General features: G+C 44.1%; 1 protein-coding gene across 6 annotated transcripts in view; it reads left to right on the forward strand.

Moving 5' to 3' along the window:
- The first annotated feature begins 1,436 nt into the window (after nt 1–1,436).
- Nucleotides 1,437–27,041, forward strand: part of CERS4 (ceramide synthase 4) — a 45,457-nt gene continuing 19,852 nt past the window's right edge. Inside the window, exons 1-2 of one of the 6 annotated variants that reach the window (XM_088179310.1) lie at nt 1,437–1,675; nt 22,384–22,557. In XM_088179310.1, coding sequence (XP_088035436.1) covers nt 22,385–22,557 — 173 coding nt within the window. In that variant the 5' untranslated portion in view covers nt 1,437–1,675; nt 22,384. Of the gene's footprint in view, nt 1,676–6,198; nt 6,322–12,937; nt 13,004–15,520; nt 15,712–22,383; nt 22,558–27,041 lie in introns of those variants that run through there. The other 5 variants (XM_014884355.2, XM_088179311.1, XM_088179309.1 and 2 more) reach the window with 5 other exon arrangements.

Raw genomic sequence — 27,041 nt, forward strand, 5'->3', positions numbered from 1 at the left:
GGTAGCCAGTACATTTTAGGACCATCCTTCCCCCTCTGCAAAGGGCCCCACACTGCAAATGAATGTTGGCATTGCGTATCTTGAAACTGAAATTGACTGTAGCTATAATAACTGCATTCCTGTTCTGTGTCCTCCCATGCAATCTCAAAGATTGGGACCCACAATTTAAAAAGGATGTGAAGGTCCTCAGAGTCCAGAGGAGGGGAACCAAGCTGGTTGGGCTGGATGGCATGTCATTGAGGAGCAGTTGAGGGTTCTTGTCTCTTTTGGAGGCTGAGGGATGGCACTGTTGTTCTCCATGGCTTCCTGAGGAGGGGATATGGAGAGGGAGGAGCTGAGCTCTTCTCCCTGAGATTCAGGGACAGCACTCCTGGAAATGGTTCAAAGTTATTCCAGGGAAGGTTCAGACTGGACATATGGGAGCATTTCCTTATGAAGAGGGTGATCAAACCCTGGCATGGGCTTTCTTGAGAAACAGTCAGCATCCCCAGCTTGTCAGTGTTAAGAGAGGCATTTGGACAATGGCCTTAAGAACAAGCTTTAACTTTTGGTCAGCCCTGAAGGGCTCAGGCAGTTGGATGAGATGGTTATTGTAGGTCCCCTCCGACTGAAATATTCTAGTCTGCTCCATTCCTAGGGCTGGCTGCAGGGCTGCAGGGTTCCACTTGTGCTATGGCTAGGCTTCGAGAAGCCCTGGCACTCTCTGGAGCAAGAGTCTCAGGGTGGGTATGAAAGGTGTGTGCAAAATACAGCACATGGCCACCAACTCAGGAAGAGCTGAGAGATGTGATGAGGACTCAGCAGCCAGTGTTGTCTGTTTTTGGTGTTATCTCAAGTAACACCACTTGCCCACATTCATCTCAGTACTTCTATATGAGTGTCAGAGAACCTGTGAATGAAATTCAAAAGCAAATGAATGAAAATGAAGCCAGTTTTGTTTCTAATAAACTCAGCTATTCAGTATATCATCCTGAGTTTTGCTGTGCAAGGGAAGGGGAGGATGTTCTGACACTCCAGCAGGCTTGCTTGGGACACTTCACCCTCTTCAACAAGAATATCAGCAAGGGACCCTTAAGTGTCCAGTGACATGAATTCTGAGGTCCTGACATTAACCCTGAAAATGGTGCTATGGGATGTTATCACAGCAGGAATGGGCAGAGCCAAGCAGTACAGAAAGGGCACGGGATTGCTTGCTGAAGTTGCAGTGTCTAATATTAGCCACAGGTCGGATACTTTAGAAATCCTTTCAAGAAGGACAGAGATCCTGGGACAGCTTTCCTGCCTGTAATCCTCTGCAGCAGCACACTCAATAACAGGTCTTTGAGTCTTGTAACCCAAATCCTGCCAGCTGCACGGAGAGGACAAATGGCTCCTGGATACTTCGGTCTGTACTTAAAATAGGAACAAAGCTGCTCCCATGTGCCTCCTCACAGAGCCGGGGGAGGGGCTTACGTGGTATCTGAGAGTGTCCGTGGTGTCTGCATCTCTGCTTTCTGCTACACTCACAAAGTTGCGCCTTTCACTCAAGATACTGAACTTCGGCACCAGGCAATAAGCCACCTTCTCTGCATACCCAAGGTTGTAACCATAACCAATTGGATAACCAATTCAGGCTGATACGTGCAAGGAAAAATGTGCAAGTAAGACAGTGTCCAGACACCAGCAGCAGGAGCAGGTAAGTGAATTGCAATAAGCAGCGATGGGTCTGGGTTGTGGGACGTGCTGTCTCTGCAGAGAGAATCTGAGGTCCCTCTGTGATCATAAACATTACGGTTCAGAAACCAAATGATACAGTATGGGCAGACACCAGTGTCAGAACATTGGGGTGGGAGTGTCAGCAGGAAAGAGAGGAAGTGGAGCTGTGTCAATGGGCATCACCTGTCACTGCAGGATTTAGGGCAGAGTCCAGGTAGCAAACAGCTGCCCAGACAAAAAATTTTTGTCCCCAGACAAAAAATTCTGCACCAGGCTTGAACAAATGAAGAAGCTAAATGGCACAGAGTTCAGGATTATCTAAGTGGGAAAAAGGAAAGTATATAAACCAAAATATCTATACAATGGTGGTAGCAGGAAGCTGCATGTTATCTTCCTGGGGAATAGTGTGATCAGCAGTAAAGGAATGTCTTGAGATGGTGCTGACCCTCAAAGAGGAGCTGTTATTCCAGAAAATTCATAGAAGACATTGCCTTTACAGGAATAGCCATTGGTAGATGGAAAGAGACCTAGAAGATTTTCAAGTTTTCCTAATTAAGAATGTTCTTTAAATCCCACCAGCTACTCTGCATTTCAGGGTAACTAAGATGGCAGAGACCTGTTCAAAGCACTCCAAGCATGCTCTCTAGAAGAGTATGCAATTTATAAAGGTCCTGGGAGTAAAATTAAGCTCCTGCTGCTGTAATGTGCAGGCTTTGATGGCATTCATAGACTCTGCACCACTGGCTCATATATTCCTTTACATTACTGCAGTACAGTTTTTTTTAACTGCTGGACTCCTGCTTTAGTCATGTAAAACCCAATACTCCATTGGCCACAAACGGTGCCAAAATGGTGCCACGTCTGGTGCCATGAGCAAGCAGACGTGGAGGCACCCAGATGGAGCTGGAATTCATAGCCTCTACAGAAGGAATTGACAGCAAACTTGGAACAGAGATACCTGCTTTCTGTGAACACAGTGAGAATTTATTTTAATGACCTGGCTTAGCTGATGACATGAAGACTTTAAGCCTCCTCGGACTGTTAGTGTTAGGAGTGTTGGCATGAGTAATGTTACTGATTCAGAACATGAGCATTTCTAGAGAGGAGGTTTGGTGGAGTTAATCATGGTTGGGCTTCTCTTGAGAAGCATCAGTGGTGTGTCAGCCATAGTATCTGCCCCCTGACACCCTCAGTGCCTGATCAGAAACATATGCCTCACCATGATCTACAGGAAAGTCAATTTCTGAGTTTGTCTGCTACTGATGACTCCTTCAAAACTCCCAACTTACTCTGCTCTGACAAAAAGCCGTAAAGTGATAATAAGAAAGTCATGTTCAAAAGGATAATCCTGTTAGCAACAGCATCTTGTCAAATTTCAGGTGTAAATAATTGCACGTTCTTCCATGAACTACCTGTGCAGTTCCAGTTAGACACTGTCTCACAGCATCCTCTCTCAAGACCTGAGGAATTGCAGTATCTCCTGAAGACCAGCCTCCCCCTTTCTTCCTAAACAGGATCTATTTCAAGAGTAGATGAACTAATCCCATGAAAATGCTGTGTCCCGGTCTTGAGTTATAACGTCTGTAGGATCCTTATTAGGATTGAGAGGTGCATGAATAAGACATTAGGATGAAGTGTCATGAGAGTCATAACTCAAGAGTGACTTAATTGCGAGAATCTGCACAAGGTGAGGTTTGTTGATGGGCAGATGGACCAGTAAGCTGCAATTCCCAGCAGCTGTGCCCAGATCATGTGCCACAGCAGGCACAAGCATTCACTCACCATTGCCTGACCTGAGCACATCCAGCTCTGGGGGTACCAGTGCTCAATCACATTTGGAGTTTCACAGAATCACAGAATTGCTTGAGTTGGAAAGGACCTTAAAGTCCACCCTCACAGGGAAGATTTTTTTCCCACTATCCCACCTAACACTGTCCTCTGGAAGCGGGAATCCATTCCCCCTTGTCCTGTCCCTTCAGGCCCTTACCCAAAGTCCCTCCCAACCTCCCTTGGAGCCCCCTAAGGGACTAAAAGGGGCTCTGAGGTCTCCCTAGAGCCTTCTTTTCTCCAGTCTGAACTAATTTTGCTTACCTCACGTCCTGCTGGCTGGGAGGAACTTCATTTTCCCACTCCCATTGGCAAAGGCCACCCTTCCACTTTTCCAGTGCCCAGCATCACATCCCAGAGCTCAGACAAAATGGCCATCAGGCTTCATTTGGACTCACTGAACAGGGTTTCAGAGGGTAGCATTCTCATGGACTCTAACTAGAGGACTTGTTTGATCTCTAAACACAATATCATCCTGTTCACAGTGGGCATCTGCTGGATAAATGATTACATCTTTATAAATCTCATATTCATAAATATATATGTATACTCATATTGTCACATAAATACTAATCCAGCAGAGGTTCAGCAGTCCACATTCTAAAATGATAAGTGATTTTTTAAGTACCTCATATCCCAATTGTTTCATGAAGTATTGAACAGACCTGATAAGAGACTGTGTGCCCAGCTTTGTCCTTCAGACCAGTTTGGATGTCTCAAGATACAGATCCCAAAAAGACTGGTATCTTCCATGGCTTGGAGGCAGCACTCTGCAGAAGGATTGAGTAGCAGCATTCAGCACTTGTAATTCTAAACTCACCATGATTTATGATTATGGACTGCAGAGGCATGCAGGGTTAGGACTTCTCACCAAGGCTCTGTGTTCTGAGCTGCTTTGCTGTGCAGAGCCTGGCAGGCTTGTGCAGGTTGTGGTGCTGCTGTGGATCTGTGTGCTGGGGACCCTCCAGTGAGGACACAGAGGAAGATCATCCTGACTGGGAGCGCTTGGGTCACACCCCTGTAACTAAAAGAGTCACAGCAAACCCAAGGAAAATAAAAGGCAAACAGCACCTGAGCACCTTCCTTTGCTCCAGGGGTCTTAGATGTTTTTGTTCCACCTATTGCACACACTGAAACAAGCAGTGTTTCAGTGCTTTTTCAGGGGCAGACTTTTGCTCATGGAAAGCCCAATCCCAATCCTTTGGAAGTCAGTGGGAGTTTTCATTCATGTCAGTGGGCTTTGGATCAGCCCCAGAAAAACTGGATTTATAAATATAGGCACTGCAGATCAAGCACTGCTTCAAGCTGGTTTTAGTGATGCCACATTACTGTACGACCACCTGCTTGTAGGAGCACGGGGGTCCCCTGGGGCTCTGAGATGGCCAGAGTTTCCGGACAGAATCGTAACTCCAGGACCCCAGTACTTCGTGCAACTGTATTCTCTGAAACACTGTGGCAGAGTACTGTTCTGTAACAGAGACTGTTTACAAGCCATACCTTTGTCAGCAGCTGGATTGTACACTTGCCTAGTGGGAATGGAGCAGGTGGACTCAAATGGGTAAACGAGAAAACTGTTAGCAAGTCACTGTGTTCGTTTTAAAATTGTTCACATTTCTGCCTGCAAAGGTATTTATGACCATACTCATCATAACCGTGCTGACTACAGCTTTAGAAAAATCCGGCAAGAAAGAGCTGATGAACAGCATTTCAGTGAGACAAGGGAACAGCTTAAGTGCTCCAAGAATGCATTATAGCACAGGAACAGCAAACAGGATCTGTGCTCCCAAGGCTTGAGAGCAAGAATGACGGAATGGAATTTTTTTTGGTCTGCGTAACACAGGAGAGAATAGATCATAAGGGTGTTTTTTTCCGACCTTAAAATCTACACAGCTGTAATGAGCTGATTGCAAAGCCGGGGTCCACAGAAGGAGCGCTTTCTCCTTGTTTTGACTGAAATACTATGTATTAATTTAACGACTGTTTTTCCGGGTGAAGAGCAGCTGCAATTTCGGTGAAGGAGCCGGGGGTCCCCGGGGCCTAGGAGCAGGGCGGAGCAGGGCGGAACAGGGCGGAACAGGGCGGGGCGGGGCGGGGCGGGGCAGGGCAGGGCAGGGCGGAGCAGAGCAGAGCAGAGCAGAGCAGAGTAAGGCAGAGTAGGGCAGAGCAGAGAAGAGCAGGGCGGAGCAAGGCAGGGCAGAGCAAGGCAGGGCAGGGCGGAGCAGGGCGGGGCGGGGCGGGGCAGGGCAGGGAAGGGAAGGGCAGGGCAGGGCAGAGCAGAGCAGAGCAGAGCAGAGCAGAGCAAGGCAGGGCGGAGCAGGGCAGGGCGGAGCAGGGCAGGGCAGGGCAGGGAAGGGCAGGGCGGAGCAGAGCAGAGCAGAGCAGGGCAGGGCAGGGCAGGGCAAGGCAAGGCAAGGCAGAGCAGGGCGGAGCAAGGCAGGGCAGAGCAGGGCGGAGCAAGGCAGGGCGGAGCAGGGCAGGGCGGAGCAGGGCAGGGCCGGGCGGAGCAGGGCAGGGCAAAGCAAAGCAAAGCAAAGCAGGGCGGAGCGGGGCAGAGCAGGGTAGAGCAGAGAAGAGCAGGGCGGAGCAAGGCAGGGCAGGGCAGGGCAGGGGTGAGCAGGACAGGACAGGACAGCGCCGGGCAGGCAGAGGAGCGGTGCAGAGCGGGGCGGAGCGAAGCTGAGCAGGGCCGGCCCCGCCGCCGCCAGTTGCTCCGCCCGGGCGCGCAGGGGCCGCTGGCGGTCGCGGCGGAGCCCGGGCCGGCGCCGCCAGGCGCGGGAGGCCGGAGGTGAGCGGGGTGAGGTGAGCGGGGTGAGGTGAGCGGGGTGAGGTGAGCGGGGTGAGGTGAGCGGGGTGAGGGCAGGGCCGGGCCGGGGTCGCGGGCTCCGCTCAGCCCGGGGCGAGCGCGGGGATGTCGCTTTTACCCTAGGGCATGAAAAGCTGTGGAATTGAGAGAAGATTTTCTTGCTGGCAATGAAAAGCGTTCCCAGAGAAAAGGACGGCAAAGCTGGGCAGGAGGCTGAGTTATTTCGTTTGTGATTTAAATTGTTTTTAGAAAGATGAAATTTTGTTTAATGATCAAAATTCAAGTAAAATAACGACAAAAAACCAACCAACTAAACCAACCAACCCTATTTTTAGACTGGAGTTCCCGAAAACCTCAAATCAGATGCTTGACAGCAAATTCCACTTCTGGAATGGTTTAAAGCCAACCAGCTAGTAGGTTTTAGGAGATAATGGTAGAGGGGTAAGAGTAAAGTCAGGTGTCAGGGCATGAGGTGAGTGTTTCTTGAACAGACCGGTGTTAATTTGCTGTCTGACAGCTGAATTTTAGCTAACCAGATTGGAAAATGCATCTTTATCTGCATCAGTTTATAATTATTTAAAGGAAATTCCTTCTTTTGAAAGTGTAATATGGAGGTTTGTGAGATTAATTTTGTCAGAGGAGTCATATGGAAGGTGTGTGTGTGAGAGGATGCACGTGGTGAAGTTTGTCCTCAGAGGGAACCAACCTCTCCTTCAGCCAGCAGTGAGAGCTGGGGTGAGGTGTGAGGCTCACTTGGTGATTGATGAATCTGCAAGCTCAGGTTTATCAGGATGGCCGTGAGGCTTCAAAATGCAGAGGAATTTTTTTGGTATTTCTGTTAAAAAAATTTAATAAAAGGACAAAGCTTTATTTGACTTGGGGCTTGTACACTGTGAGATGCTTGTGTTCAGAGCAGCAAAGAAGGTGCTACAATGGAAAATACATCTTATGTTAAGCCAGAAGAGCTTTTTACTGAGAATCAAAGCTGCTGAGTGTTATTAGCTGTTAAAATCTGTTGAAATTTGCGTATAATATTAATTTTCTTAATCTAATTCCCATCTCGGGTCAGAGTTATGTTAAGGAGATAAAGCCGAGATTTCACAGCTTCACAGACAGGAAGGAAAGTAAACACCTGCGATGAAAAATTATTATTGCCCTGTCCTCTTGTTATAGTCTATCAAAATCCACAGAAATGTGCTTATTTTTGCTGCCTGTCTCACCAGTAACTACAAGAGACTCGGCTGCTCTGTTCACGTGTGGTGAAGATTAGATTAATGCTGCCAACTTTTCATGATGGGCTTAAAGAACAAATTCTGTGTTTCAGCTCTAATTAAAATAAAAATTTGTCTGAGTTGGTGTCCTTTTCCCATGTTTTTGGACAGTGTCTGAGGAGACCCTGCTTTGCCAAAAGAGAGAGAAGTGGTGCTTAAGGATGTCTAAACTATCTGCTCTTGCCTCCCAGGTCTGTTTGGGGATACCAGCCTGTCTGAACTCCAAAGCCCCGAGGTTGTGTACTCGTGCAGGCAGCATCATAGGCTTGAAAGTTCAGTTCCCTGGTACATCCCCTTTTGGCGAAATAGAGCTAAAGAAGGCTTCTTTTAAAAACTTCTCATGATGGAGCTTTTTTCCTTCACTTGGTGAGGTCATCAGATTTATGGAGCACATTTTCATTGGGTTTTTAAACACCACTTACAGTTTCTGTTGTCCTTTTGAGTGCAGAATCTAAATGATGTATGATCTGAAGGAGAGCATAAGCTCTGGAAAGTCAATATCTTGACAACAGCCAATCTTTTATAAACCTAGCAGTGTCCAGTAAACACAAAAATAGCTACATCAGGCATTCCTGCAATTAATATATTTTTCTGAAAGGCAGCTGATGAGAATCCTTGGTGATATTCATGAGCCCAAGAAGGCTCAAGAAGCTAAAGGATGTCAGGAAAGTCCAGTTGCTTTCTGTTCTTTGAGATATATAACGAGAAAATGGATACTGTTTTTCTAAATTTTTATTCTGTATTATAACTCTAGGTTTTATAGTACCCTAGACTCTTCTTTGCAGAGCTTTTGAGGGAAAATTGCTTTCAGGTTCAGAGAGTTATCCAAATTTTTCTTTTCTGATATGTTTACGGCAGAGAATGATACAGGTCAGGGAAGGAAGTGAAAGCTTCTGCAGATCACTTATTTTAGCATTATTCTAGGAAGTGGCTTATGTGGGCTCAATACACAAAAATCAAACTGCAAACCTGCTAATTCTGCTTGTGAAAAGTGATTCTGATAAAGGAGTGTTTAGTCAATACACACCTACAGGTGACAAGGCTTCAGCCATCTGGACACATGCCTAAGCTTTGTCTCCTTTTCTTCCAAGGCAGTTCCAGGGTTGAAGTCCATGGGACTTCTCTTTTTGGAGAGCACCGAGCACAGAACTAGTACATGAGTTGGGTTTGTGACCAGTGCTTGCAGCAGATTGAGGGACCTCAGAGCTGAGCTGAAGTGGCTGGGTTGCCACCTGCTAAGGTCATGATGATTTGTCCAGACTTTGGAAGCAGTTGTTGTAAATCAAAGATCCCTCAGGGAATCTTCACATCCTAATTCATAGCAAATTTCTCTGCAGGAGGGTAAAATGCAGCTTGAATGTTATTGTACACTACTTTTGCAGGTCTAAGAGGAGTAGGGGATAGCTCTATAAGCTTGCTACTCACTCTTGAGAGAAATAGTAGAGAAATACAGGCATGGTGTTTGGTGTGATATGATGCAGAGGGTCCCTGCAATTTAGTTGTGTATGTACACCCAAAAATTGCTTGGGGCTGCATCTATCATATCTTTAGGCTTGATTTTCTGTTTTTGGTTGGGTTTTTTTTGTCGGTTTTTTTGGGGAGGTTGGGGTTTTTTCTTTGTTTTTTTGTTGGTTTTTAGTTTGGGTTTTTGTTTGGTTGGTTTGGTTTTATTTTCTTTTAGGTTCCTTTTGCAGAAGCCAGTAAGAACTTGATGATATGAATCCAGATATTTCCAGGTGTGATGTATCAGATGGGCATTTGTTGCTCGGTGGAGGTACAGTTTCCTTAGCTTGAGCTGCATTTCTGTAGAGAGTGGTGCCAGCTTTGCCAGGTCTGGGCCACTTGTCATTTCCCCTTAGACCTTTCATTGAGCCTGCACAAATGATTTTGAAGCCAGGAAGTGAATTGGCACTGAGGAACTGGCATGGGATAAAATCACCTCCAAGTAAAAACAAAAGAGTTTGGTTTAAACCCAGATCTTTTTCTCAGGCTGGCTCTTTGTGAAGCCTCACAAAATCCTGTCTGAAGCACGGCAGGGTAGTGGCAGTGCAGTGGGAGAGCTGGCCAGGGACGGGTGGAGGCCAGGGTCCAGCCTTTGATGACTGTTGGTTTACACTGGCTCTTGGCTGTAAGGAACCTTTCTCAGCAGGGGAATCTTCATGCTGGAAAGAGCAGCAGTTTCATTTTAAGGACTGTAGTGAATCTCTCCACCCACTGATACAATCTTAAAGTAAACACATCTGTTTCTTTTCCCACTGTGGTCATCTAGTCTTGGGCTTTGTTCAGGTAAAAGCAAACTAAGAAGAAAGGAGATTATTGGCCATCAAAGAACTAACATGCACAAGTCAGAACAAATAGTCCATCTTGATTTTCCGTACTGTAGGGTGTAAGTAAAATGTACTTGTTCTTTTAAATGCTGGAAACGGAGTGATTATATCATAGCATTATCTGAAAAATCACATTTGTTTAATAAATTTAGATTCATTGGATGTATCTGGACATTACTGTGACATAACGAGTACACCCTCAAATCCAGTGGGGGTGCAGTTGAACTGAGGGGCATGCAGTTTTGAACTGACTCCACTTTAGCTGTGAATTTAGGAGAAAAGCTTCTCTGTGGGAGAAAAGCACATTTTCATGTAAAGAAAAAGCAGAAGTCGAAGGTCGTACTTAAAAATAGATTGGTCTTTAGGAAACCAAAATCTTGTAATTATTTCTTACTAGTAAAGTTAATTATTCTTGTTCTAGTTAATTCGAATTAAGTGAACACTTCAGTTGAGTATGTTGCAAGTGTAGAGTTTACACATTTCCAGCACTGTTACATTGCAGTGCCACACACTGCAGGTTCTGTTGTAAAAGCTGCAGCGTATGGAGTCCCTAGACCTGGAGAAGAGGTGAACAGTAACCTCTGCCAGGAGCTGGGGCACTGCCCCCCTGCCCAGCAGCGGGGACACCCCTGGCATGCCCAGCACAGGCTCTGGTTCTGGATGAGCTCCAGGAGCTGTTGCCCCAGCCCAGACTGGGCTGCTGTGAACCTGCCATGGAGGGCTGAGGGTGCAAAGTGTTGTTCTCCGCTGGATGTGCCCTGGCCACCACGGGTGTAGGCAGAGCTCTCTCCTGGGCCTGCTGTATGCTCATGGTGTGGCTCGGTGCTCCTGGTTTCACACACTGACCGGGCTGTAGGGTGCTGTCCACCTTCACTAGGTGTCTGCAAGTCTGTGTTCTGTGCCCTTAGCCACGCTCCTCATTCAAATAAAGATTTGCATATTATTGTGGGTTTCTGCTATATGCATGTATTCACCTTTAGTATATCTGTATCGAAAGTTTCATATTTAATTCTGCTGGCACTCTACAGCAGGTTCTTCTTAAGTAAAAAGAAAACAAATGTCTTAATTTTCCTAGTTTTGAAAGTCCATTTAAAGCCGTTCTGTTGGGGGTCATTTTTGTAGTGTTTCTCATCTCTACTGATGCGTACACCTCAGCAGGTTTGCCCAGAATTAAATAACAATGTCAAGAACCCAGTGCGTGTTCCCCACTCCTTTTCCGATATGCTTTAGTTTTAATTAATTCAGGAGTTTTATTTGGAAAAATAGGAAGTATGTTCAAAGAGGACTGCAGTAGTTCCATAAACTTCAAGACTGGTTCACCTTTTACCAAAACTGGTTATGATAAGGGCTAGTGTCTTTGTTTTAAAAGTCAGTTCCAAAAATAAAGAAATTCTTCAAATACTTTTCTTTGTGAGGTTGCTGCATTGGTAGCCACAGGTATGGCATATGCCTTCCAACCCAACAAATGCTGAGGCTTAGAATCAAAAGAGATAAGGAAAAATAAATTGCGAAACAGGTAAACTACAGGCTGTGTTCAGATTATTTTGTTTGTAATAAGCAATGTTATTTTTATCCCTGAGGTACTATAAGAGCTTCCCTGTTGTTCATCTGTCGTCACGCATAGGTGAAAGATCCTTCTGCAGGGTTTGAAAGATTAATTGTCAGAGTTTGTGTTGAATGTTTTCAAAGAAAGGATCAGAGGAATTTTTCTGTTTAGAGAGAATACTGAATTAAAATCATGAAAGCAGAATCCCCAAATAACCACTTCTGTGTGACTCTTCATGTAGTTTCTTATGGTGAATTGAAGCAAGGAGAAAGTGACCCTCGGTATCGGTATTTTAAAAATAACCCCTGAGCTCAGCCAGCATGAATCAGGGCTGTGCTGTGGGAGCCAGAGGTGCTGATGTTGTGCTGGGGGATCCAGCTGGCTGAGGCTGGCACTGCCCTTGGCTCGGGTCTGGGGTCTTTACCTTCTGCAGCCGCTGCAGGCACGATGGTGTTGGTTCAGGCAGGGCAGAGCAGCTGGGTGCTGTGAGGTAAATGAGTGTCTTTTCTGCAGAGGAACTGGCCCAGGGAGGAATAAATGTGATGTCAGAGTTCCGTCTCAGATCTGCTTGTGCTTGCAGCAAACATGGGGTTCCTCAGCAGCAGAGCATGAGGAGTCCAGCTTCAGGAGTGCTTATCAGAAGACCAAGAGGACCACCAGGGCTGAGCATTATGAATAAGCCCTGTGTCCAGCCAGATCATTCATTAAAAGGGTTCCACTGCGTATGGAGTTAAGCCATCCCATAATGCCAGAATTGCTGGATAAATAGCACAGTGTGGTTGCAGCCTTCAAATCTTGACAAAGAATACACTGTCCTATAGTGATTTGTTTATGTAATAGGTAAAGCTCCATTGGAGACAGGTTCTCCTCATGTTAGGCAGTACTCCAACAAAAAAAGAGGACAATGCCAATGAAAACAACTGGAGTTTTACATTCTGCTTTATAAGCTGCCCCTATCATGGAGCTGTTATCTATGCTAATGAAGAAAAATTCATATTCACATTTGTTTTTAAATTAACATAATCATGTGGTAGATTGCATTGCTCATTAAGCAGTAATTCTTATGAAAAGTGAGTCTCAATCCTTTTAATCTTGGAGAAAGGGAAATCTTTCTATCAGTTGCTCTCACAATGTTTTCGACATATTTTACTTTTGCAGTAATGTTGGGAATGTAGATGTTCTCAGATAAGGTTTTAAGTTTTGTGTTTTGAAATGAAAAATCATGAAAGCATGTACTAATTTTACAGGTACGAGTATAATTTAAAGGAGTCTTAATTTTAGCCTAATTTTCTTTTCCTAAACTTTGGAGCAGGCTGGGGGGTTTGCAGGAACAAATACTTGGGAAACTGATGGAACTGTTGATACTGAAATTTGAAGCCAACTCATAGAAAGCAATTAAAGCCTGTGTATTTCCTGCATAAGGGAGGAGAGCGAGGGTTGTGTGAAAAGTCACTCACTGTGTGTGTAGGTGTACTGCATTGTAATACAGGATGCCTCCCTCAACTCCATGCAATGGATTAATCCCAAGTGATAGGTAAGCACTTTTCTAATCTATTTTGGCATTCAAGATGATTCAATTCCACTTTGCTGTTCCATCTTTGCAAGGTCTGTGGCAGAGGTTGCACAGGTTGGTCCTTTAGGCCTCCTTATTTAACACAGCAGGTTCTTGCTTTTGACCCAAGATCACTTGTTCAGGAGCTCAGTGCTTTGCTGAGGTGGATGCTCAGAGGTGCTGGGGTTATGAATTAGAAGCTTTGTCTTTGGTGAAATGGCCTGGTTGGGGGAGAAAGAGGGATAAGAGGGCTTGATTCGGTGTGGGGCTTGACTGTACCAATTAGGAGCAATGGTGACACTTTGGACTGCAGGGAAGTAGGAATTGTGGTGAAACTAAGGGTGAAGAGTTTCTGAGGCTGCCAAAAACTGCAGAACTGGTGTGCGGCTGAAGGGAGAAGGACAGAAGCAGAGGAGCTGTTCTGGAAGGGACCAGAAGGGCTTGCCAAGGGTGATTCTTAGAGGATAGGTTAGGAGAGGGCCACAACAGCATGACTGTTGAGGAATGTTTCTGCTTCAAAAGGGCTGGACAGTCAGGTAATGCATTGGAGAAGCAATGCACTGTCCCGTGAGCTTGTAAGAAAGAGGCTTTTTTGGGAGCTGTGTTGGTATTTTAATGTGACTCGAATATGGCTTGGAACCTTGAACCTACTACCTTCTTTTTATTATTCCCAATTATTAAGTTAGAATTAAACTTTTTGAGGCCTGATATGTGTTTGTTGAGTAACAGGGTTAGTGATAATCAGTTGAATGATTTCAGCTGATAGTATAAAAAGTGTCAGGGGTATGTATTGTCATAAATGATCTGGGCAAGTATTTTTTGCTCCTCCAACATCTGAACATCCATGTGCATAAATTGGGTTGCAAGGCCAGAACTTGCCTTTGGAAGAGTTTCTCACAAAGTTTTTGCTGCCCAGGCTTAAAGTTTTGAGCCTTATTCAGTATGTATTCTCACAGTGTCTTTTTTGTGCCTTTCTCTTCCAAAATCTGTCAAAAAACTTCTGTTGGTGTTTGAACTGCTTGGTGATACAATCTTTGTAGATAAATAGCATTTCTGTTTAGAGGCGTTTTGACAGTTTTTACTGTCTCTTAGCTCAGATTGAAGGACACGATTAAGATTGCCTGACTCTTTTTTTGGTAGAGATGAATTTAGAGAAAGAACAGGTGAGCAATTCTAGGAAAGGTAGTCTCCCTCTTGATTCTCTGAGTGATCTTGCAGCCTGACTTCTTAGCTCACTGTGGCCTGAGGCCAATAATTTGATTTTCTTCCTCAATTCTATCAAGTGATGTCAGACAATGACGGTTGTTTCTACAGTGAGACTGGAGGAAATAGTAGATGTCAGGAGAAAGAATGAAGGAAAAAATGCAAAGAAATTTATAAGTAGCTCATTTGGGGTTTATAGGTGCCTTCTTCTTTTATTTTACATTTACACTCTTGAGAAACACACATAGATCTGGGACAGCATGTCTGTGTTTTGTGGAGATGTTGTAGCTGGTGCTTTGAGTTGCTCAGTTGCTTTACTTGGACACCAGTGGTGTCTGATGTTCTCCCTGAGCTGTAGTATGGTCTGTAACTTCCTGCACAGTGGTGTGGCCTTACCCAAACAATCAGCATGCAGTCTCCAGTAGCTATTAGCTGAATTTTTTTCTGTTTTTTCAGTTAATGTTCGGTAGCAGAACATTGTTCCCAAGTGTCAGGACAACAAGGTTTACGTTACCTCACTCTGCCCTGAAAGTAACACAGGAATGTTACTTCATTTAATAATTCAGCCATGGACTAGGTACCAGCCAAACAGCGAAGATCTTCAGCTTTTGTCTCTCGCTTTTACCCTGATAATTTAATACAGCACATTGTTTTTCAGACTAGTTTGATGAGTGCTGCAGTTCAGCCCAGGTTTTTGTGGCATTAGTAGGGAAGTATCTCCAGGTTCTTGGAGGAAAAATATAGCAGCTGTGGTACTTCAAAATTTGAATGTACCTTCTTGGGTTTTTTTAAGTTTCAGGAGAGGAGATTTGCTCTTCTTCAGAGACCTACTTGGCAGGATTTCATGGGAGACTCTTCTGGCAGGTAAAGGTGCTGCTCTTCCAGCCAGTTCAAAGCACGTGTAGTCCATCACAGCGTGTAGGAAGACAAACAAAAATGGTAGAAGGCAAACAAGCATGAGCATGGAACTGTTGTTTGAGCTTAAACACCAGCAGGAAGCATCAGGAAGGTGAGAGTGGTATGAGTGGCCAAGAGCAATGTCGAAGTGTTAACTGGGCAAGGAAGGATGCAGGTAAGAAAGCTAAAGCTCAGCTGGAGTGAAGGATGTGAAGAGCACCCAGAACAGCTTCTGAAAGCATATTGGTGGCAAGAGGGAGGCTAAGAAAAATTTAGGCACACTGCTCTGAGCACCTTCTGACCAAAGGAATGGTGAAACCAGAGGTATCTAGGGTCTTTTCTGGCCTTGTTTTTAGCTGAATAAACTAATGATTGTTTTTCACTGGGCAAAACCAGGAAGTTGCACTCATCCCCCTCAGTGGGGGATGATTGAATGAGAAGAGCTGTGTGATTTGCATTGTGACGTGGTGAGTGACTCCAGCTGGAAGCCGTGCTGTCCGTCATAGCTGGCACAGCTCAGCAGCCAGGGACTCACAGGCAGAGCAGCCCAGCAAGGAAGGAGCTGGCAAGTGGAGCATAAGGTATGGGAGGTTAGTATGCAATTTATGCTGGGTGGGGAAGATGTTCTTTGCAGATCTAGGTAAGTAAGTTTGTCTGTTGTGGAATTTTTATTTGCAGTTTCAAATGTTTGCTTGGGCATTTTATGTTTTTTCTGGAACAGAGCTCTCCCAAAATATGGTGTACATGAAAATTTTTGCCTTTGAATAGAGCAGCACATGACTTGGAAAATGAATTTATTATTGTGTAAACAGCAGACATGAAATCATTTGGTAGGAAATGTCAACTGGTAGATCTAAGTGACGAGAACATCTGAAAGCTAGAGAGTTGAGGGTAACTGGACATTGGTGGAGAAACAAGACTGCACAAATAATTTCAAATTTTCAATTATTTTCCAAAGTAGAGGATATGGAGAACAGAGTCTGGGTGAGGAGGGTGAGCCTGGAGAACATAGTGTTGGTGATTTTGGAGGTAAGGAGGTTGTGGGTTCATTTCTCTTGCTACTGGTCAGAGTTGAAACATCTTATTTCATGCAAAAACAAATGGAGGTTCTGCCCGAAGCTGTAGTTTTTGGGAAAAGGGTGTGTAGAATCACAAGAGAAAGAGATGAGAAGGCTGGGGAACTAGAGAAATAATGCAGAATTAGCTGCAGGTAAAAAGAGATTAATACCAAAACCTGTACATGTGATTGGAGATTCTGCATCAGTTATGACCAGAGCAACCAGGCTTGTAAAAATCTGCAAAAGAAGTTCAAAGAAATGGAGGTGTAGAGGGTGATGGGTTCTGTAGGAATGTTACTTTGACAGGGTGAGGAGGCATGCTAGGAGAGCTAAGGTCAATAGATAGTTCTGGTCCATGAACTATTTGGAAAAGTTTAAATATCTTTTCATTACCATGGGAGGACCTTCTTAGGTATTTTTCTTAATTGATAAATTTCACCTGAGTCCCTTGGACACTGTCCATCCATGATTAAACTTGCATTTTAAGAAAAGCCTTAAAATGGTGAGGAACCAAGAGAAGCATAGTTTAAAAAGGGATCTTGGGCAAGGCAAATGTTGTTATGAATAAGGAGATATCTGAAAGCAGGTATGGCTCCAGGATGGCTAACAGAGATGAGGAAATGGAAATGAACATATCAAACAAAGCTGAAGTGAAATTTGAAAAGCTTAATGTATTCCCTTCAGGCAGGAGACTGACTAACTAATCTCTGTCTCAGTATGCTGAAAATAATGCTACAAGTAATTAAGAATTTTGGAGCAAAGATTTTTTTTATCCATAAATTTTACAAAATCGTTAGTGATTTTTTCTATCTATAAATTTTACCAAATCTTGATATATGTTAGAAGAAACGTATAAAAGATTTTACAGAAAAAGAAAAAGCAAAAATTATCCTAAAACTAGCATCCTATAATACCAATAGAGTGATCATTAGTGTGAAGGTTTAAAAAAAGAAAACCCTTGGACACGGAGATTAAGATATTAAATATAATATAGGTGTTCAAAAGACAGCCTGTGCTGTGTTAGTCAGAGCTTTATTTGTTTGTTTATTTCTGCCTAAAAGAGACACACAGTAAGTTTCATGTCTAAGCTAGTTGCTTCTGTTGGGTAGCTCTAACAAGTAGTTTTATCAAACAAGAAACTGCCTAGAAAAGCTATCAGGAGAGAATTTACCCATGGACTAATTGATTTCTTAGTAAAATGAGCTAAAGGTTCAAATGCATAATAGGCAGTGGAAACTCCAATTTAGGCGGTATGGATCAGAGTAGGGCAGAAACACAATGGCTCTTCCAGTTTGAAATAACAGGAACCTTTAGAATTATATGGAGGACTTTGTTTCTTGACCCCAGTTTCTTGGGAAGACAGGACAAGCCTCTCCATTTTGGTCTCTAGCATATCAAGACTGAAGAGGCTTTTTTTTGTTTTCTTTAGCCTTAACCCCGTGGAAAAATAAAGCAACTTGACTCGAGAAGCAACCTTACTGCAGGCTTCTGGTGGTGTGCTTCCCCATTAATTAGTGATTTCCCTGTGGCAGTACTGTGCTGCTGGGGATAATTGCATCCTGGGAAAACTGGCTGTACCAGGAATGCTGCTGCAGGAATCCCTGTGCTGCCCTTGCAGCCAGGTCATTAACATGATGCTGCACTTAAGCTAATAAGACTTGGCTGACCTAAATGGCTTGGCCCAGAGCCACTGCAGGGATGTTTGTACCTGTGGCATGGTTCACCCACAAACCTGCATAATCTACCTGCAGACAATGGACCATGTCTGCTGTAATTGAGCACTCAAAGGCCTTTGTAGCCAGTTCTTTCCAAGATGTGCAAGCTGTTTCTCTCTGTTTCGTCTCCACCCTTTATCTGCTATATTCACACATGTAAATTTACATGAATATTTGTGTACCTATATATTAATGTTTTGCTTGGGAATGGAGTCTGTAAGTGAAGCAGCAGAGTAACTCTTTGAAGATGCAAGCAACAGTTAACATTGCCTGGGTAAACCTGCTTAGCTATTTTACCTGTGAGACAAGGAGTAACCTCTTTAGCTGGATGCCCTGCTTCTTCTCCAGCAGTTCTGCTCTGAAAGCGAAACCAAGGATAAAGCTGGCCCTGAGGGGTTGAGTACAGTGCTGTTCTGTGGCTCAGGGTGGGGAACCCTGTAGTGCTGCTCTGCTGCAGGCACTGCAGTTACAGCAATTCCTGCTCTCCTTGGAGCAGCTTGGCAAGCCCAACAGGAGAGACCTTTGTAATGCTGAGGATTCAGATAAAACCACTATGTTCAAAAGCAAGCAACACCAGGAAAGGCAAGATTCAACAAAGTAAATGCAGTGGATGGGGCCACTGGGCTGCAGAGTCCAATTGCTTCAAGACCTTCTGGCTGTGTCACCTCAAAGGAGTTTAGTTAATTCCACCTTACCTGTTTCCTCTTGGTGCACTATGGGCTTGGGAAGTGCTGAAGCCTTGTCCTCCCTGTCCCCATGGTGTAGCTGTGGTACTTCTCTGGTTTTAATTGCATCTTTACATGTACCTTCTACAGCCAATCTAAAGCTGTTCTTTCAGCATTTACTGTTTTGTTGGCTGTTTATGCAGTCCTTGTGTTGATCGGTCCAGTGTTTCCCACTGGTTTCTTGATCTGTTTTTGCTGAGCTCTGTGTGAGGGGGAGTCTTCTCTGTTAGACCTGTATTCAGAGCTGGAGGACTTGGTTCTGTGCCTTAAAAAGCTCCAGTGCAGGATGGATGCTGTGTGAGGTGTAAAGAACTTCTGAGAAAGAAATGGGCCCACTTACACTTTTCTGTGGGTGCTCAAAGGGCCTTTAGACACACCATTGTGTTCAGCTTTCCAGCAGCCTTGACTTGAGAACTTGACCTATATAAATTGCAAAAGATGTGTTGCTTCATGTTGTACCCTGTTCTGTATTTTTGCAATGTGTCAAGACAGCTGCAAAGATGAAGGAATATTCCATGAGAGTGATTCTGACTATCCATATTTTGCACATGAGAGTTGATTAGGTAATGGCCATTTGTTTCCTTAGCACTTCGAATCTATATATTCCCCCTAAGCAAATTGGGCATCTATTTGTATTCTCCCACAGAGAGTCCCCAGTGGAGTTCAGCTGTTCTTCTCTACCAAGTGTGGTTTTGTTTTGTTGCCAGATATATACAGTTCCAGAGGGAGAATGTGGGATTGTGTAGCTGCAAAGCTGGTGGTGATGGCAACTTTCCCCAGCATGCCTTCTGTCTGCACAGTGGGAAAACCTATTGAAGAGATGTTTATTGAAGAGATGAGCCCAGGAGGAAGTGTAATTTCTCCCTGGACTTCTCCTAGGTATTCTTAATGCTTTTCCCAACTAGAGCTGAGATTTTAAACAGCTGAGAAAGTTTAGCAACATTTTGAGGTTGGTATGTTCGATGCCTGTAAAGTTCTTTGCAATTCAGGCACCCCACTTAGGTTATCTGGCTCTTCCTAGCTGTTACCCAGTGCTGTCTGAACTGCACGAGCTGTTTTGGTGTGGTGTCACCATGCTTCATGATGACAGGATATCGAATTCATCGTAGGCTAAGCCCATATACTGTTTGTTTCTACACAGATACATTCTGCTGTAAAAATGTAGATTTTTATGGAGAAACCTGGGTTCACACAGTCTGTAGGAAGTTTGGGGAAATCCAAAGATCCTGAAGAAATGGTTCACCTAGGCTTGGAGGTTCAGCACAGCCACCCTGTCCCTTGGGCACAGGGCTGTGTCACACAAATGCAGCTGTACTGGTGAGCAGCATGTTTACATGTTTACTGAGTAGTCTGAAAAGCTTTTTCTGGCAGGGCTGTGTGTGTGCTTCAGCTAGCTTTGTCACCAGTGAGCTGTCACCAACCTCCATGGTCCTGGCTTCAGGTGTTTTTGCTGGAGCACTAAAGGTGCTCCAGGAAGGAAGGGAACTGTTGCTAAAGGATCCTACAGCCCTGCCAGAGGAACAGGTGGTTGGTAGCAAATGTTCCTACCTCCACACAGCCTTGGTGGGGACAGGCATGTTGTACTTTAGGCCTCAGAGAGCTATAGAGACTCAAGATTTGGCAGGCAATTCAAAAACCATTGCATCCTGCTTGTCGGGCTCTTACAACAGGATTTGAAGAGTCTGTAAATCCTGTTTATCTCCATTTTGTGTGCCAGTGGTTCTTGTCCAGGCATTGTCTGGAAGGAGAGCTAAAAGAAGGAATGGAGAGCAGCTTGGAAGTGGGATCAAAACTGCAGTTTCCGGAAGCTACACCATAATGAAAATGCTGTTGATTATTGTCAAACTGAACTGATTATTGTCAAACTGAACTCTTTGTCAAACTGATTATTGTCAAACTGAACGGTAAAACATGTGGATGTTCTTTTCAGTGCTAGTGAAGCCATACTTCCACTTATTTTGGTTGCAATTCTTCAGTATGTCAGGCTCTTGATTTTTAGGAGGATTTTTATGCTGTGGGTTTTATTATGAAAAGCTGAAATCGAGCAGTGCAATATGGAGGAGAAGACTGCAATTTTCATAAGATGGTTTTCATTTTTCTTTGGGGAAAAGGAGAAATGTTTTCCTGCTTTCTGTGTATGATATATAAATTCTAGATAGGGTATGTATTTTTCTGTAAGTGATGAGAAAGTTTACATCCACTTACTATCAATTGCACATGTATTTTTAATCAGCTTTGCCCTCAAATCAAATTGGCTGTGCATGTACTGGGAAAAACTTGAAGAAATAGCATCATGTTCTTCCCTGTTGTAGTCAGATCAAAAGACACATTGAGGTGAATAGTAAAGTCCAAATCAAGAAAAGTTGTTACATTTCCTTCCGGTGCCTGAAGGGGAGCCTGCAAGAATGATGGAGAGATGCTTTTTACAAGGGCTTGGAGTGACAGGACATGGAGGAATGGATTCAAACTGAGAGACAGGAGATTTAGATTAGATATTTGGAAGAAATTCTTCCCATGAGAGTGGTGAGGCCCTAGCACAGGCTGCCCAGAGCAGCTGTGGCTGCCCCTGGATCCCTGGCAGTGTCAAAGACCGGGTTGGACAGATTGGAGCAACCTGGGATAGTGGAAGGTGTCCCTGCTATGGCAGAGGGTGGAATGAGATTCAAGGTCTGTCTAACCCAACCCATTCTATGACTCCATGGTTGTGATTCAGACTCCAAAGTTGTAGAATGAGTTTAACAGAGAAATTGCATCAGAATTAAAGATACCTTCAAAATAAAATGACTGATTCATTTTTGATTTGATAAGCAGTTCTTACAGAAAATGGGCTAGGCCCTGGAATTGTGCTTGAAGAGAAGCTTTATAATACTTGAGCCAGACACTTACCTTGGTCTCCTAAGGTGGCATTTCCTGTGCACTGTTCTGATTATCTCGATGGGCATTTCCTTGCCATTTCCTTCTTCTGTGCCTGCACAGAGTCTGACTTCAGAGCTTGTGTTTGGGATCTTGTTACCAGCGAAGAATGGGCAACCTGTGTTAGAGGGCAGCTCGTATTTGTGTATGAGGTAGAGGTATCTAGAAAGAGTATTTGTGTGTTGAATGGTCATATCAACATTCTGCTGTCCTTTTTGCTGCTAAATTCACTGACCATATATGTAAATTCTACATTCAAGTATGGTCTTTAAAATTACATTAAGAATCCAGCACAAAATCCACCTAGCACAAAAATTCTTACCTGGTAGTACCTTCCTTAATAATTCAAACTGAAAAGCTGATTTTTTTTTTTCTTTTATAAGGTGAAGTCTCAGAATAATCAGTGTAATGGATACACATACATACAGATAATGGAATTACAATCTGTAAATAGAAACAAATAAATACAAAAGATCGAAAACTGAAAAATAAGGAAATATATACATTGAAAAGTAGAGCAGACTTGCCACATCCTCACAATACCCAGCTGTAGAGAGGAATCTGTGAACCTGAGAAGTTTGGCACTAATACTCTGTTGAATTCTGAGGCACTTTTCTCCATTTTACCCTTCTTTTGGTTTGATGTCAGGAGTCAGCATTTAGCAAGTACATGATAAGAATCTGTGAGCAGGTTATCAGTTCCTTGGACAGAGCTGCGTCCCACATCTGTTCTGCTTTGACAGCCAGGTGCAACCTCAGCAAGGGTGTAATCCTTCCTTGGCTTCACCTGCTTGTGCTGACAGGTTTTCTTGTGTGCAGGGCTCACTTTATTCTGGTCTCTCCTCCTTCCAGGATGGCTCGCTCTCTGTATGAGTGGCTGTGGCAGCACGAGTTCTGGCTGCCCCCAGGAATCACCTGGGAGGACATGCAAGAATCTGAAGGCACTCATTATCCTCAACCTCGTGATCTCCTGCTCAGTATCCCTTTTGCCTTAATCTTAGTAGTCCTTCGATGTGCCTTTGAGAGGTAAGTGCTTTAATGCTGTTTGAGGTTCCTTAGATACAATGGGAGCAGTTTGGGTCCAAAAGCTGGCTTTATTGTCTGTGCCAATGCATGATTGAAGAGGTCCACGGGACTCCATGTCACAAAGTCTGCTGACATAGATGCATTTTTCAGCCCCTTCTTTTCAGTCCTGTGTACTGGCTAAAGACATGTGTTGAATGTAGAGCACAAACGCTACCCTTAAGGTCTAATTGCAAGCATTGTGACTTCCTACACATGTCTAGATGAGGTTTGTGTGTGTTTTGCTGCTGTGTGCACATGTTACTTGCTGTTTCTGGGTCGAATGTGACAGAAATCATGTTAAGACTCCATCATACAGTCAATCTCCTTTATCTTGGGTGATAGGACTATTGCACCTGATCGACAGACCTGAATAGGGTGCCTCAGATTGGGCTGAGCCCTGTGCCCGCAGCGCCAGCCCTGCCTGGCACAGGGAGTGTGTGGTGCTGACCCCACACGGGCTCAGCAATGCCACTGCTCTCCACTGCCCTGGACATGGATTTGTAGCTGCTTCCTCTGACTTGAAGTTGCTACAGACCCTTGGATGCTGGGCTGCCAGGATTTCTGCTCCTCTTATTCTGCTACCTGATCTGCTTTTGGGGCTGCTTTTTGCAAATTCTGTGATCCATCCTCCAGTGCTGCCACAAGAAGTTCCTCTGACTCAAGGATCTTTATGGCCAGAACCATTTTACGCATTACACTTCAGGACAGAAAATTTGAGGATTATGACAAAGGTATAGCAAAAAATCCTGCTGGTATCATTGACTCTGAGTTACATTTAAGTCCTGCCTGGTGCCATTGCTTCATGCAGTTTGGCCAGTAGTAAATGTGGTCGGTGACACAATATGATTTGCTGGTGGAAAACTGAGGCTTTCTACAGCATTAACCATTGTCAAGACTGCAGAGCAAGTCCCCTTTCATGATTTTGAATACATTTTAATGTGTTTTTCACCCCAGTATTTTTAGTAGCACTCTGAAGAGGTAATCTTTTGAAATCTTTGATGGTTTTAAGTTTAGAAAGGGGGCAAATGACAATTTAATAAACATTTTATCATTCTTTTTTGAAAAGTGGTTGCACAACAAAATGGAATTGGACTTTCCTGTAGACTAGAAAGATGTTTTTTCTGCAGATTCTCTGTGACACAAACATAGCTTGGAAATGCATGTAGAAGTTGAAATTATTCAGAACTCTCCTACAATAATGTTTTTATGTAAAAATACTGGCTGTAAGTTGGGATATTTTATTAAAACCAAATGTGTGAATAATTACTGAAATAATAATTTTAAGATGATACAAAATTGAAATTCAAATATTTTCTTTGTAAACAATATGTTTAGTGTGCATTCCATCGTTTTTATCCTGCACTTTCCTGGGGACACAGGCATCTTGGTTACCCCTACTCATGTGGAAACCAGGGTGCTCTAGGTAGCCATTAAAACACAAGTGGCTCACATTTCTTCACTGATGTACAAGACCTGGCTGGACTCCTTCAGGTGGGCCCTGCTTGTCAGTGACAGGGATGTGCTTCTGGTGTGGAGCTGCAGACTGGGCCCATGAGCCACACTGGCTGGCCCTTGGCCAATTTATGGCCCCCCAGTGCAAGACGTGACCAGGAAGAAGGAGGAGCCAAACTCTTTGCTGGGGTGACTCATGGCACGACATGAGGCAGTGGGCACAAACTGAAACACATGATGCTCCATGTGCACATACAAAAACTCTCTTACTGTGAGGGTGGTTGAACATTGGAACGGTTTCCCCAGAGGGGGAAGGAGTCTGTGTGGGCAGAGATAGAGACACTCAGCTGAACACTGCTCACTCAGCCTGCTGGAGCAGCAGAGTTGGGCTGGGTGATCTCCAGAGACCCTTCCAGCATCGACTCTGTGCTTCTGTGACTGTCCCTTCATTTGCCTACCTCCTGCCACACCACCCCCACTCAATTTAAACATCTCTTTCATCTGTTTTTTGATGCCGATGGCCAAGTAAAAAGATTTTTTCTTTCCCATCCAAGTGCTGCCTCAGCTGGGAGTGTTTCCACAGACCTGGTCCTACTCATTAATTTTAAAGCTGTTTTGATTCACAAACTTCATTAAATAAAAGCTGTATGTCACACCCTTGAAAAAGATAACATCACAAGCCCATTTTACAGGTCCAGGAAACCTATAATTATAGCACTATTTTACCTATGCAAATTACAAGCCAGTGTTCTGAGCTGTATTCTTGTTTGTCCTAACTCTGCAGTCATTTATTTCAGCATGACTTTTTGTCATTCTGAATCATTACTGTTCCACATCCAGTTTATCCTGGAGAAGAAAACTTCCCCTGGGAAGGTGAGGTGTGAATCCAGCCCTCAGTTTCTCCATTGCCTTATCTGTATCTTTAAACAGTGGCACTGGCCCTGTTTAAAACAATTTACATCAAGTTTGAGAATTGCAGAAGGAAATGTGTGTTTATTTCTCATTTTCTGTGCAGACAACCCTTACTGTATATCTTTGTTCACCTGGTCTGCAGATCAAAATGAGTGGCTGTAACTAGCAGACAGGTTTGGGGTTGGTGGCTGTAGATTGCCCTCTGGCAATTTATTCTACCCTCAGCCACCACCAGCTGTTACTTGAAACTGTGCATTGGGTGCCAAGTTTTTCTCTCTCTGGATAGTTCCTGGTAGTGCCTGCTTTGGGAATTCAGACATGTTATAATGTGTTAATGTGATTTAGCTCTCAGAATTCTGGGTAAATAATGAGAGGCAGGGGAGGTCTGGAGGATTTCCAGCAATATCTGCATCAGCCATTGTGCTGGGACCAATTGTTTCATCCTTTTTTTGGGCATTAAACTTGTGAAAGAGGCTGCTTCCTCAAGGATGGATTTTCTTCTCCTTTGTACTGGCTGGGGAAAACTGAGACAGCAACATCCTTCTAAGAGCCAGCTATGCTGGGTATGAGGTGGTGGCCGTGGGAAGAGGACCTGCAGTGTCTGGGTGTGGCCTGGGAGAGCTGAGGAGGTTGTGGGTGCAGCCCTGGGGGAGAAGAAACAGCTCACAGGTCGTGAAGCAACTCCCCTGTGAGCTGCTTTGTGCTGAGGAAGGTGGGAGAAAGTGGATGCAGTGCTGGAGAATAGAAAGCCCATTAGTGCTGCAGTGCTGGGCTGTGGCACAGTATTGAGGCAGAACTGGGGGAAGCAGTTAATGATATCCTGAGAAAAGAGAGGACCAAGACCTTTGGGAACCTCCCCTGTTTCTTTCATGTTTCCAGATTGCACTTATGAGTAGGAGATGTCCTGCAACCATAACTTGGACCTTGATTTTAAGCACCTTTATACCTTAACAGAACTTTTCCCTGGACATAGTCCTGCAAGGGTGTTGTCTTCTCTTCTAGTTATGTCGTGTTTAAGGTCATTTTTGTAAAAATCAAGTTCTTGGGGTGCTATGATTCTGAAGGAATATTGCAAAGTGTTTCTTGCCTGCATGGTTAGTAAAATGTGGCAACTAAAGCACTTTGAGGGATAGTAAAGCCATTGAAAACCTGATTTACATACTATTTTTGATTTGTCTGATTTTGGAATTGTCTGGGAATTTTTGGGTCTTGGGCAGTTGAAAGGAATTGTCAGTGAATTTGAATCCACATAGCTCCCAGATTTCACTAGAAGAGGATTTTAATCAGAAATACTAGGTCTGTTTCTGGGAGGGTGGTGACAGGATGTGAGCCCTATGTTGTACATTTAAAGAAATGAACACTTTGATCTGCCAGGAACAGATGCTTGGACTCAAAACCAGAAGAAGGAAAGGATACCAATTCTGAGAATTTTATTTAGAAGTGTACTTTTCTAATGTTTATTTTGCATAGAGAGTTCTGTTGTTGATCAGTAATCACGAAGCATCTGGAAACAATTTCCTGTTAAGGTCTTACAGGCAGGGCTTGGTGCAAAGATGAGGGACACATTGCAGCATTTAAATGGAAATGGACCTGGCTCAGTTTGCACAGCAGCACCGTAGTGAATCCAGACCCTGCATCAAGTGGAACAGTCAGTTTAACTGGTGTGAAATGTTCTCCTGCAAGCAGGAGAAGGCAGAGACTACACCAGGAGCACAGCCATAGCCCTCTGCCAAAGGCAAGCAAGAGGCTAAAAGAGACTGTGCAGTTCAAAGAATAGAAGTTCAGATTGCTGCTGCCACTGGCTCTGCTTTTCTTAGTACTTGAAGGTATTTGCATGTGGCACCCATATAAATAATAAAAAAATAATCCACCCTCAAAGTTAAATTATTTCTTGTATCTCACACTAACTCTGAAAGCCTCTGCAGGAGTGTAGCCCATTTTTGAAAGATGGGAAAGTAGTAATTTAAGCCCCTTAATGATAAATTAATTTAGTTTCAACTTCAGCAGGTTTTGCACAAGGCACTTTGTTCTGTGATTACTGAATAAAGTGTCTTGGTGAGACCTCTGCCATGTAAATCATG

The sequence above is a fragment of the Sturnus vulgaris genome, chromosome 26, assembly GCF_052056855.1.
Source record: "Sturnus vulgaris isolate bStuVul1 chromosome 26, bStuVul1.hap1, whole genome shotgun sequence".
Classification (NCBI taxonomy): Eukaryota; Metazoa; Chordata; class Aves; order Passeriformes; family Sturnidae; genus Sturnus; species Sturnus vulgaris.